At 41.2% G+C, this 13,400-nt stretch overlaps 1 protein-coding gene across 2 annotated transcripts in view; it reads right to left on the bottom strand.

Moving 5' to 3' along the window:
* Positions 1 to 12,306, bottom strand: part of DCP1A (decapping mRNA 1A) — a 28,496-nt gene extending 16,190 nt beyond the window's left edge. For both annotated transcript variants that reach the window (XM_054280970.1, XM_054280972.1), the window contains exons 1-4: positions 12,166 to 12,306; positions 11,188 to 11,228; positions 9,260 to 9,387; positions 851 to 917 (exon numbers count right to left, since the gene is read on the bottom strand). In XM_054280970.1, coding sequence (XP_054136945.1) covers positions 851 to 917; positions 9,260 to 9,387; positions 11,188 to 11,228; positions 12,166 to 12,300 — 371 coding nt within the window. In that variant the 5' untranslated portion in view covers positions 12,301 to 12,306. The remainder of the gene's footprint in view (positions 1 to 850; positions 918 to 9,259; positions 9,388 to 11,187; positions 11,229 to 12,165) is intronic.
* Positions 12,307 to 13,400: the final 1,094 nt, after the last annotated feature.

The raw sequence follows: 13,400 nt of genomic DNA, 5'->3' as shown, positions 1-13,400 counted from the left end.
GCTTCTGTGTGAAAATAATAATAATTTTTAAAAAAAGCCAAAATAACCCACACCAAACCCCCTACACTAAGAAATTAGAATTCAGCTTAAAATATCTACACTGTGACTAGTTTTCATATAATTAAATATTATATATTTCCATGTAATTAAATTGTGCAAGTCTTCAGGACAGCCTGACTGGCAAGCCCTGACATGCTGCTGAAGGCATGCAAGAGATAAGAGGCTTCAGGAAAGCAGTGTGATAGCAAAGAGGAGCAAAGCTGAGAATGAGGGATGAGAAGATACCCTGGGTAGTACACCTACAATCTGCATTTTAGCAAGAGTAACTATCCCAAATCCAGAAATTAGCAACACCAAGCTCTTATTATTTCACAGTTTTCCTTGCACTCCTAAACCCACTACAATTCTAGAAAATTCTACCTAGTTCTCCTGCTAGTTTTTTGTCTCTTCACTTTAGTCAAGAATAACAGCTAAGTCTTATAAAACCCAAACAAACCACAAACTCCAAGAAAAAAACAGCTCTCCACAAAACAAGCAAAAACCCCCAACCATCAGTTATTTCATTACACTCTCTGCATCAGAAAATCTTTTACCAGCACCCCTATACAAAACAGAATATAGAATAGCACACAGTGCACATAGTTGCTTTCTTTGGAGAATGCCAACTAACTCTTCAACTCATTTTTTAATCACTCAATTGAAAATATTAATGCTGCAGGTTTTTTAAAAAACAAATCTGTCATTTTCATTAGTTAACAAAAACTTGTATGAGCAAGAATTCCTCCATTTTTAGGAGAGTGAGGAAAAAAGCAGACACATTGAACAATCTCTAGAAGGCCCCAGTACTTACTTAGCCATGAGCTTTGCTATTCGATGACAGTCATTCTTGTCATAAAACCAAATACTGTAAATTGACACTAGAAAACAAGAAAAAAAAAGCAAGTATAAGACAAAAAAAAGTAATTAAATCAACAGAAAAAACCAGGAGTCCATTAGATCAGCGACATACAAATTTCCATCAGTTTCCATTGAAATACTGTGTGTCACCACTACTGTTTATTAAGTCATCAGAAACAGCGCATGTGCAAACATAAGTACAACTTCAGTCAGATTGAATGGAAGAACTATAGAATCTTGATACTGTTTGTAAATAAAAGTGGCAGGAAAATATTTTAACCAGCAGGTGCCTTCTCACTACAGTTGCAATCTCCTCTTTTGAATTGACTTTATCATTTAAGCTAGGCCAAGGAATATCCATTAAAAAAAAACCCAGTGATTTTTAAATGTGTCAAATTCAAAGACCAACATTAACATTTGAATTACAGCATGACAGTTCAGTCAGAGCCTCTCTGGAAAGTTGCCTCTCCAGAAGGAAGCAGTACCCAAGCTCCCATCACACAGCCACATTCATGGAACAGCTTAAAACTACACTGATAGGGACCCCTGCTCTTGGAAGGTATCCAGGACAAAGCAATGAGAGCAAAAGGGCTCCAGCTCAGCAAGACAGCCTCACTCTGGTTTCAGAATAAGTAAAATTCCATTGAAAGTTTGCAGAGCTGGAGCTTGACCACTGAGCCTCCATCAGAGGGGGAAACTTTGTCAGGAGTGCCACGAGCTGCTCCTTCCCCAGCAATCCTCCCAAGGGCCTTTCCCCACACAGCAGCTCCTCTCCCCACTGCCCCCAGCTGCACCAAAGCCACAAAGCTCCACAACTCTTGTCAGAATTGTATTGAATCCAGCCCACAATGCAGGTTACTTTAAATCTTAGTTCACCCATGAAGTCTGTCAATGCATAAAGTGCCAGAACATCAAAGGCAATTGGACACTTTACACATGGTACCATTAAAGTATTTGAATTTCTGAAAAAATGCTTTCAAGCCTTTTAAAACTCATCTTTATACTGCAGTTCATGTCAATGATTTTATGTAGATGAAATCACAGATTATAAATACACTTAAAGTGAAGGAAAGGACTGTTGAAAAAAATTTACACAACCATTTCCCATTACAGGTAGATTTTTATTTCGCAGTGAAATCCTTTTTCTTTCTTTACTCACTTTTTTTCCCTCCACAAGATACTCAAAAAGCTCAAGCAAAGCCCACTCAAACTAATGTGAAGTCATGGCAAAGAGGGCAATTATTTACCAAACTTTTTCTGGCCCTTCAACTTATTCCATGTGTACTCTGTTGTGCCCAAATCCTCAAGAAGTCTGGTAGACATCTCATTTCTAGAAGAACATCCTAGGACAAGCTGAAGTTCACGACTTTTCTTTCTTTCATTAAATACCAGCTGTATTTATTTGGGTGTTTATATCTTTAGAGGTTCCAGCTTAAGTAATAGATAACAAAGCTTCTCGAGTAATAAACAAAGAAATCAATGCACAGAAGACATAAACCAATAAAAAAGCATTTCACACATCTAGCCAATGCTTATGAAATGCTTCTATTAAACTTTGCAGTTTAATACAACTGGATTTTCTGTTGCATAGAAACCTACAAAGTTTCCAGGTTGCTACATGACTAAAGAAGTAGCTCATACTTTAACACTAAAGAAAAGACTTCATTACCAGACAAACTGCCAAGAGGAGAAAGCTGCTTCAAAAGCACACTTGCTGAAGAAATGAAGATATGGAACTTATAATAATATTTAAATAGGAAAAATGATAAAAGTCACACTCAATTCTGCCAGAAACAGGCCTAGACAAGACCACAAGTAGATCCAAATCTCTGTTTGGCGTAGAATATGAGGCTTTTTTTCCACTTTGTACTACTGGCAAGCAATCACAGGGAGTCACTGCAAAACAATTTTACACAATATGATGAAGATGCACAGCAGATTACAACTTGGGCATTAATGCAGGTACAGTCCACAGGCTGGAATGTTTATCTTCCTTTTTCCAAGTGCCCTCCTGTACTGCCAGTTCAGCTCCCTTCCCCAGAAGTGTGTGTCCCAACAGCATTACTATTACTATTTAATATATATTTGCCGATACACTTCCTTCCGTGCATGTAACTTCAATCATGAACATCCTTATAGCAAAGACAGAGTTGGCTCTTACCAGCTCCTTCTAAATATGTGGTTTTTTGCTACACCCAGCATAAATATTAGCTGAATATTCCTATGTCTGATGGCACCTTTATACTGCAGTTCTTGCAAGAGTTTCACCCAACAGAAGCCACTGAATTTTTCCATCCAGCTTTTCTACACTGAATGCTGGGTGGCATCTTCAGCAATCAAGTAACAGTAGTTTGTAATCATCAGCAGCAATTCTTTCAGTAGGATCTACACTGCATTTTGACACCCCTGGAGTAATGAGTAATCCATACCACAGACAAATCAGGTTTCACAAAACTAAAAGAAGTCATCCATTTTCATAATCAGTGTTCTTCTCTGACATATGTAATTTTTGTCAGAGACACTGACCCATAAATATTTATTTAAACATATAACACTCAACTTCCCTCCAAACTTGTCTGCATCAATCCTTAAAACCTGATTAAAACTGAAATGGGAAACCAAAGAGCTTTTGAGAGAACAGAAGGATTATGGAAGACTTCCTGCTCAAGCCTAACAACTGAATAATACCAAAAGGAAGGTTTTGGGCTCTTCTATAATCTGGATTAAGAGTGGGAAGAGCCAAGTGCCACTGCGAGACAGAAGCCTCATCCTTGCCAACATAAAATTGTAGTTTCACTTCAGCTCTCATTTTAAGTAAGCAGCAAGAGGCAGCGTCCCCACCCCCACATTCCCACAACTTTGTTAACCCATTGTACCCCAAGGGGCCCCCCTCCCTCATGCCAGCTGGGTACATTCTAGTCCAGACCAGATCCTTGATCCCATTTCTGCATCAGCTTCACAAAAGGCCATTGGAGCATGAGACAGCACAAACAAAAAGCTTGGGACACACAGGAAGGGAAAGCTTAGAGTGAAACTGTGTGCCAGAGGAAGTGCACATGGACTCATCAGCACTGCCAGTTTCAGCAATTCCAGACACTGTCACTCCCTTCCCCCAGGCAGTTCAGCCATTTGTACAAATACATCCTCAAATCATTCAAAGAGATGATTTGTTTAAAACTTCCATTAACTATCTGGAAGAGCTGGTAGAAGAGAGAGAAAAGTTTTATTTTACAGGTCCAGTTTTGATGTTACCATACAGTGAAGGAGAACAACTGGAAGTGGAGTTTTTCAAACTCTTGAAAGAAAAGGACTTGTATTTTGAAACCCTTCCTATAATGCAACCATGTAAACCAACCCCATCTCACTTCCATAAAGAAAAGCACATACATAATCATTTTACACCTCAAATAGAGTTTGAGGCAAAATGACATAAAGCTCTCTCTCTTAAAGCTTGTACTTCCTCTAGCAGCAATGTCAGCTGGAATGCCACCTCTCCCCAGTCAGTCAGCTCTGTATCACTGACATTCTTCATATTTATTTCCTACATGTAGATATTAGCCTGCCACATAGACTTACAAACCATTAGAATAAATGGGAGAAGTTCCTCCCTTTGCTGTTTTCAATACCTAAAGGCATTTTACAAATATATCACACAGCACAATCCCAGAAGCAGGAGCCAAGCAGCACCCAAGCTCAGGAACACTTCAACTGCCACCACAGTATTATATGGAGGGAGAGGGATTGCTTCTTTGCAAGCTGAACCACAGAAGAAAACCTCTTGCAGTTAGAGTGCTGTCTTTCAGGTCAAACAATGTATTTTTAGAATGTCTCCATAGTTTTCAATCATTCCCCCCCTCCCCCAGCTTGCATTGCTTCTTCTGCTATGAAGATATGAAGAAAAGGCTCCTTTCTTATCTCAAACCAAACCACTGGGTTAATGTGCTTGCTGGAGAGCCAGGCAGCCTCAGCAATCACAGATATGTTACACTTAATGGAACATGTGTGATAAGAGACTTTCCTTACAGCTTTGAAACCAGTCAGGAGCTCTTTGAAACACTTCTAATGCAACTCATTTCTCTTTTGCTGTTCAGGACACAAGTTGTTTTCATCAATAATACAACAAGACCAGAAGACAGCACTTTGTAACTGAGTTTTCCACTTATATGTATAAACCTCTCTAAAATCCATTATCTTTCTATTACTAACTCTTCCCTTGGACAGGAATAAGAAGCAAGGAAAAAAACCACAACACCACAAAAACCCCACACCAAACAAGGACCATTTATTTTAATGCCCAACGTTTACGCTAAACATCTGTCTTTTGTGCACCATGGAAATCAGCCTGTCTGACCTCCCAGGTGAACTGGCTTGGATTAAAAACCCTTTTTATCAAGAGCAACACCACCGATACAAGGGAAAAGTTATAAATGAGAAAGGCTCAGAAGAATCTTTCCTGCAGACTTTAGGAGGTAAGTTCAATAGTGCTTAAAATTTTGACTAATTTTCCTTAATTATTAAGCAAACTATTAACTAACAGCTCCAGATTCTCACATTACAGATTGAAAGGAAGTACTGAACTTCAGACTAGACTGTTATTACTGTTACTGGCTGAACTGTATGCATTTTTTAAAACAGAGTTTAATATGCTTTCCACAAAACACAGACAAGAGAAAACAAGTTTAGGTTCATTAAAAAAAAAAAAAATCAATGGTATTCAGTATTTAATGAGCAAATAATCTGAGTTCTCTAAAGAATGTGCATGTGTCCAGAGGCAGAGTTCAACAAGGATCAAATATACCCAGCAATACCTATTCCAGACTAAGAAATAATAAATGGCACATTATGTATGGAGTATAATCTCAAAATTTTTACCTTTTAAGAGTAATTCTGATTTAAAAATATGTTACAGTAAGTCAAACAATCTCTTTTCAATTTGATAACTTCTTATCTGTTTATGTTTGGTGATATTTGCTTTCCTTAGTTCTTTATAACAGTGAAAACAAGAATACCTTTTTTCTATTTACTGCAAGTGGTGTAATGTCTCACAGTTTCTTAGTCACATTGTTATCATCTTTGTTTTAGGGTCTTATGCCCAACAAAATAAATGGTGTAAGTGTTGGGGCAGCTTATATCCAACTTTTTGCATTTGGTATTCTTTTGGGGTTGGAACCACATTATGTAGCCAAAATAATTTTGAGAACAAAAATTCTGGAGTGAGGAAAGATTTCCCCATTAAAAGCTGAAATATGAAAAAGGTAGGATTGGGATGGGGGGAACCTCACAGAATAATAACAAACTGATCCAAACGTCTTCCATTGTGCTCAGAGAACAGCAAAAGGCAGATATAAGAAAGGTATCTGCTCTCCTTCCAAAATGCCCATGGAAGTTTCCTTCATCCCCCACCCTGCCAAAAATGGGAGGATTCCCCTCAAGAGCTGTGAAAATCAGTAATTTCCCATAAGAATAAAATGGCCATTACCCAGTCTTGGTCTGAGAGTACGAAAATGCTTCTGTGCAATTGGATAAAATATTTCACATCTACAGCTTAACAAGTAACTTCTGAAAAGCAGCAAACCAACAATTCCTTTGTACAGTAAGAGTGTTTGAAGAAGTCAAACTACAAAAGAACAGTAAAACTCCACCAAAATATTATGATCTAGTATGACAGGCAAATCATTCTTACAGCCTCCAGCCAAGCAAAAACTAATGTTTGTAGAGTGCTTGCAAAGTTCCTCCCATAAGTCATTAGCAGCTTGGAGCAGGTTACTCACTGTCCCAGAACAGCTCCTGTGCTGCTGAAGACAGAAATGCCAGAGGTCTGATCTGCTGCACAGAACAGACTTGGCCTCATTTTAAGTCAAGACAGAATCCCAGAACAAAGAGAGAACATGAAGTTTGTAGAACAGTAGTGCCACATTGGATATACATATTGTTGACATGGAACCTTCCCCAAATGCATGGTGACATAATTTTGCTTTGATCATTTTCTACTTTTCTGCCATGCCCTGGTGAAACACAAATCTCTGTTTGTTACTGATCCTGTTACAATGTAACTACAGAGGCACAAAGTACCTATTTGTCTCTGACAAACAGCACTATTAGCATGATTTTAGGTTTTTACTGGATAGTCTGAGCCATCACCCGTTTGTAAACTAAGGAAACAGAATCAGCCTCACTCATAGAGGGTTTCTAATGATGACAGGAGATTTCTTCAAGGACACAGTAAAAGCCACTCTACAAGACACAGGGTTGTGTAAGAGGAAGCTGCTCCTTACACAAACTAGCAGCCCATCCTCTTTCAGTCATTAAGAGTTCTCAGAAGAACTTCACCTTAAGCCATTAGAGACACATGACATTAAGCCCTTGGAAATACACATTATAGTCACCACTGGCTTAAACCTCTGATTTGAATTAGTTCCAAAAATGCAAAGGTTTTTCATGCCAGCAGGCAATGAGTGGAAGTGGAGATCCTTCTGCATGAAGAGAACTCGGACAAGAATCCCCTGATCCACCCAGACAAACAAAACACACACGTGTTGAAATTTGTCTGCAAATCCAAATTTGCCTGCAAATTCACAAATACTGTGCAAACAGAGGCAAACAGCTTTAACACAATTCAACCATATAATTTGTTTTCCAACTCTTTCAGAGGACAGAAAATTTAGAAAACCTTATGTAAGGAAAATAATCCAAAACAAAACAGCTTAATGCAAAATGTAAGGGAGTAAGTGATGTGGAAATTATAAGGAATAAAAAGCTTAGATGCCATTTTCAATGCTTTTAAGCTTGTATTTGAACAAAGTGAACACACTCAGAGGGCAGAAAAACTCATCTGCAGTTTATTTGTGGCACCTGAGAAAATAACTCATGACATATTAACTGCACTGGACATCTTCCATCTGCAATCACTGGAGACAGGATGGGGTAATGAAAGAAAGGAGAGTTTCCGACCAAAGTCTTTTAAAATGTCAATGGCAAAGAAATAAGAGGAAGAAAATACTCCTGATTACTTCAGAATGCAATTCCCACATCCAGTCTGTAATTTCTTCCCTTCCTTGTACCATTCTATGTCAGCTCTATCCTAAACCCATGAGCCTCCCACAGATTGTACACGCTTAGGTCCCACAGGAAAAGGAGAGCTTTTATCAAGGAAAACAATTGGCTTCAGGGGTTTCTAATGAACTCACACACAGCCTGTACCTTCTCTGATTACAAATGCCTGAAAGGAGCTTGTAGCAAGGTGCTGCTTGGTCTCTTCTCCCAAATAAGAAGTAATGGGACAAGAGTATATGGCCTCAATTTGTGCCACTGGAGGTTTAGATTGGGTATTAGGAAAAGTTGCTTCATGGAAGGGGTTGTCAAGCCCTGGAACAGTGCCCAGGGCAGTGGTGGAGCCACCACCCCTGGAGATATTTAAAGGATGTGTAGATGTGGCACTGAGGGATGTGGGTTAATGGTGGACAGTGCAGTGCTGGGTTAATGGTTTGGTGTGATGATTTTAAAGGTATTTTCCAACCTAAATGATCCTATGATTCCTTCCCTGAATGATCCTCTAGTCACTGTCACACACCATGGTGATTCCACAGCAGCTTCTGCTTCCTTGTACCATCAGCAGTCCCAACAAATGAATCAACTTCTCGCTTCCCTCATGTCACCAACCTCAGAGCTGCAATTCTTTCCTGACACCTTAAGGTCCATCTTATCCCTGCTGCCTCCATCTACAGCTCCCCTTCTTTGCAAACCAAGCAATCTGCTTAAACACCCAACTCAACACAGTACTTCTCCCAGTCTGTTGCCAGTCACTTCCCTCACCTCCCAGACTTTTCAACTTACTGATCAGTTTTGACTTCTTCCTCTTTATGACACTTATGGAAGGAAGATTGCTAAGATTATGAAACAAAGGAGATCATCTGCCTTAGGCTGTTATTTGCCACCATGATGGAATCTATCCTGCTTCTTACAGATCCCAGAAGTCTTCCATGAGGAAAAAAGGAAGGGATTAACATTTGACTGATCTATTAGGTACACCAAAGCACAGCCAAAGCAGTGTTCCCATCAAGGGGACATGCTGATGGAGGAGGGAGATAAGTTTAATCTAAACATTTCAAATCATTAATTAAAGACCAAAGCAATATTGCACTTTGGTAGTATATTTGCTTTTTACTGAAAGCAAGCAGTCACGATAATATAATAGAACAGCAATTTAAGTAAATTTAGCATTGTAGACAGAAAAAAGTCATCAGATATTTCACTGGAACCCTCCTCATTACATTGTATTTGAAACAGACATCACAGTAATCAGAAGTGATCTAGGTTATAAAACAACCTGAAGTTTATTTGGATTAGAGAAAGTTATACTCACAGCTTGCATTTCTGTAGAGCAGAAAAGGTTCATGGAGCTGAAACTCCAAATCTTTATTTACTGGCTCAACCAGGTTGTGCATATTCAGTCGATTCACTATCGTAAAACCATGATAAGGAGAAGCTGACCTATTGTGTCAATTAAAACAAAACCAAGGATTAATATCTTCATCAACAGAAGTAATTTTCTGAAACCAAGTTATGAATTAATCTTCAAATTTCCATTGCTTTATTATGTGAAGCTTTAGCAGCCCTGCAGCTCTCACAGTTGTTTTTCTATGCCATTTCTTGGCATGCCACCTAATTTCAATTTCAAACTACACTTACCTCAAAGCAGGATTAGGATTAACATTACAGTTCTACACTGTTAAACTGCTGAATCGAAGATATGCCTCTGAAAAATATATTCAAAAAAACTAGGGCAGGTCCACCATTAAAATGTAAATGTATTCAATACTTGACATAAGATCATTTTGAGGCATTTCAGAATTTTTTTTATTAGAGGAGAAAAACCAAACCACTTACACAGCACCATTACCTTACTGCAAATAGACAGCACAATAAAAAAGAGCTCCTGTCTTAAATAGCATGAAGTACACTTACAGGGGGAACCATAAACAGCAATTTCCTCCTAAAGGGAGACTCTGGAAATAAAGACTTAACCCAGAGTCCTGAAAGTAAATTATTCAGAATTGTACTGCTTAGTGAAGCAATTTTTATTTATCTATATTTTTTTCTGGACACCAAGTGGAAACAGAGAACACTGAGCAAGCACGGAAAGTTCAAGACAGTTTTAGATATGTTTTCTCTTGCTGTATGAATGTCCTGTCAGCACTCAGCTGTGCCTGTAAACTGGTGTATAACCAACAACAGAAGCACAATGAAGGCAGGTTAAAAATCAGACACACTCACCTGGTAAATATAAATATTTCTGTAACAATGTGGCCACTTTTACCTAATGATTTACAACCTGTCAAGAGCTTCCAAGAACAGGGTAAACAACCATTACCATCACAAGTGAATCTCTTAATGCACCACAGAGAACTTGTTTGAAATCATCAGCTAGTGACACTGAAAGCTTTTTGCTTTGGTTTTTGCTTTGATTTTTTTTTAAAGTTTGGTTCACTTTCTCACACTAAGTATTTCCAAACTGGGAGCTGAAGTAGCAGGAAGTGGTTACTCAAATCCCTACATAGTGCCAGGATAAAATATTGTAATGAACAACTATAACAGTTTGCTTCAGGATGGCTTAAGTCTGCATTATTTATATTCTTACTTTCAACAAAGTGTTATTTCATTTAGATTTTTTTATTTGTCTATAATTTAAACTTGAACTTATTATTGATTTTATGTGCAGGTTCTCCTCCTCACCCCTTTTACTTGTCCTAGAGAACTGGAAATTTCTCCCATGGTTTGGACAGGAAATCAATTAGCCCCCAAAACAAGACACTACAAAATCTCCACTTTTTGGGCAACTACATCCATTTACAAAATTTATGCCACATTCCAGGAGTAAATTAAAACATATTATTTAATTTCTCATCTCTATTGTTTTCATAATCAGCTTCATGGATTTCAGGAGACAAAGGGAGACTTGGCCCTTAACAAACTCAATGCACTAACAAGTGCTACTGGATTAATAAAATAAGCTCAATAAACCAGTTTTTGATGTGGGTACATATGTGGCATTCAGGTTTTATGCTTTCTCAGCAATACTTTTAGGGGATTTTGACAGAGTTACTCACCCATGTGCAGAATTTATTCTTTTGAGTGAGTACACAGCAGTTAACAGCTGGACAAGCAAAAAATGATGAGTATGAAAGCTCTGCAGGAAGCCATCTGGAGTTTGTTTTCTTAAGGAAAGAAAGCAAACATCACCACCACTATATCCCCCCTCCGCCAAAAAAACCAACCCAAACCACCTCTTACCTTTTATACACAAATAAGGTCCCTTCTATGTCGGTTTTCTCCTACAAAAAACAACAAAAGCACTTCAGGGATGAGCTTGTTCACACAAGTAGGTTTTAGACAGTGTTTTAATGAGAGAATTACAACATCCTTACCTTTCCATAAGGTTTGACATCACAGGTCTAAAAATACGCTCTGCTGTTTTCAGAAACTACTAGTTTTTTTTATTAGAAAGATCAGGAAGTTAAACCTGCTGCCAAAATACTTTGCTCACTCTCTCTATTTGTCGATGTGATACACACACAGCGTTCCACAGCCTTCCCCTGCTGGGCCTGATGGGGCAGGTTCCAAATCTGGCAGAGGTTGTGTTCCAGTTGTGCTCCAAGCAGAACAGCAGAGCAGGGCAGGACTGTGGCCATGGCTCTGTGTCAGACCCCAGCTCCCAGAGCAATCCTCCCCACGGCGTGTGCGAGGGAAGCTGCTGCAGCTCCAGGGCTGCCCTGACACCGTGCAGCTCCCCGTATTCCCCTTTTTATGGCTCCGTGATGAACCCGGCAGTCGAGCCAAACTGTGCTTTAATGCAATGACGAACACTCACATCTCTTAAATCTCCCTCCTCCCCAGTTAGGACTCTGTGCAACAGGCGCGAGCAACAATAACAAAGTACGATTAAAAAGAGAAAAAGCCAATGGCCACCAGCAGCCAAAGCGCCCTCCAGCCCCGGTCCGAGGGGGAACGGCGCCGCCTCCCCGAGCGCACACACGGCCTCGCCTCTCCCTCCTCCTCCTCTGTCTCTTCCTCCTCCTCTTTCTCTGCTCTCCCTCTCGCTTACTCTCCTCGTCTCCTTCTCTCTGCTGTCCCCCAGCACAAGCGGGGGGAACGCACCCAAACCTCGAACTCCCCCCGGGCGAGCGCAGCCCCGCGCGGCCCCCGTGCGGGCGCGCCGGGCCAGGCGGCTGCCGGGGCAGGGCACGGCCGGGCCCGCCCCGCCGGACTCACCCACTCGTTGTCCTTGGGGCTGAAGCTGTAGAGCGCGACCTGGCCGGTCACGTCGGCGATGCCGGTGATGAAGGGATCGTGCCGCCGCAGGGCCGCCAGGCTCATCTCCTGCCCCGCTCTGCCCGCCGCCTCCATCTTGGATCCGGGCAGCCCCGCCCGCGGAACGGCAACAGCCGCGTCGGTGCAGCGGCGCGCCCGGCCCCGCCGCCGGCCGGAGCGCCCGGCCCGCGCCTGCAGTTCCGCCACCGGCCAGGGCCCACGCCCCGCCCCGCCGGGCCCTTCTCGGGCCCTGCCCGGGTCTCGCTTCTCAACTCGGGACCGCAGCTCTTTCCCGGGTCCCCGCTCTCCCCTCGCAGTTCCCGTGACTGAGCGCTTGCGGGGCCGCGGGCCCGTGGCGGAGCCCCGTGGGCCTCGGGCAGGGCCGCGCCCTCGCCGCCGCGCGTGGGCAGGGCTGAGGGCAGGGCTGAGGGCCGGCCCCCGCATCGTGGTGTTATTTATTTACCCCAATCGTAACCCAAAGAATCCGGGGCTTGCTGCAGGCTGCCTTGGGAAGCGCGATGAGCTCGGTCACAGGCTCAGAATTCTCTCCCAGCACTTGGAGGGCGATGCTGTTTGCTCCCGTGTCTATTTTCTGGTGTGTCAATAGTTCACAGTCTGCAGTGGGATATGGAATTTTCAATGATTTAGAAGAATTTAGGGATTAAATATTTCTTTCAGGTATAGTAAGCATCCACAGATACATTTCTCAGGTAAAGTAAAGGTACACAGGACAGCAAACTGGCATATGTAGAGTGCTATGTAGTACATGTCTGCGTTTGCTGAAACGAGAACAAAGTAACATGCAGTGCACTGAGCTTTGTTCTTCAGCTTTTTCAATTACCGGTGATTTTAGGAACAGGAAAGTATAGATTATTCATCATGACCAAGGCATTAATTACTTCCAAGATAAGTTCACTCAAATTCAAGTACTTTGTAGCATTTTGTGCAATCTGACAGGAAAAAACCAAAACCTTGTAAATTTCTAAACAAAGCCTTGTTTGTCAATTTCTAAACAAAACCTTGTTGGTGGCAAACTCCTGACCCTCCTGAGAATGTAAAGAATGTGTGCTATACTCTGTTTTACCGCAGGTGATGTTCTTTGTTGCAGATGGACAAACTTCTGATTTTAATACAGCTTTACAGGTTAGTCCTCTCCCATGATAGCTGACATTTAATGCACAAACCATAAACAAGGA

Source organism: Melozone crissalis, unplaced genomic scaffold, assembly GCF_028551555.1.
Source record: "Melozone crissalis strain CALT ecotype California unplaced genomic scaffold, PUWL_Pcris_2 ptg000029l_1, whole genome shotgun sequence".
NCBI classification, from domain to species: Eukaryota; Metazoa; Chordata; class Aves; order Passeriformes; family Passerellidae; genus Melozone; species Melozone crissalis.
This window is presented reverse-complemented; position numbering and strand designations above follow the sequence as displayed.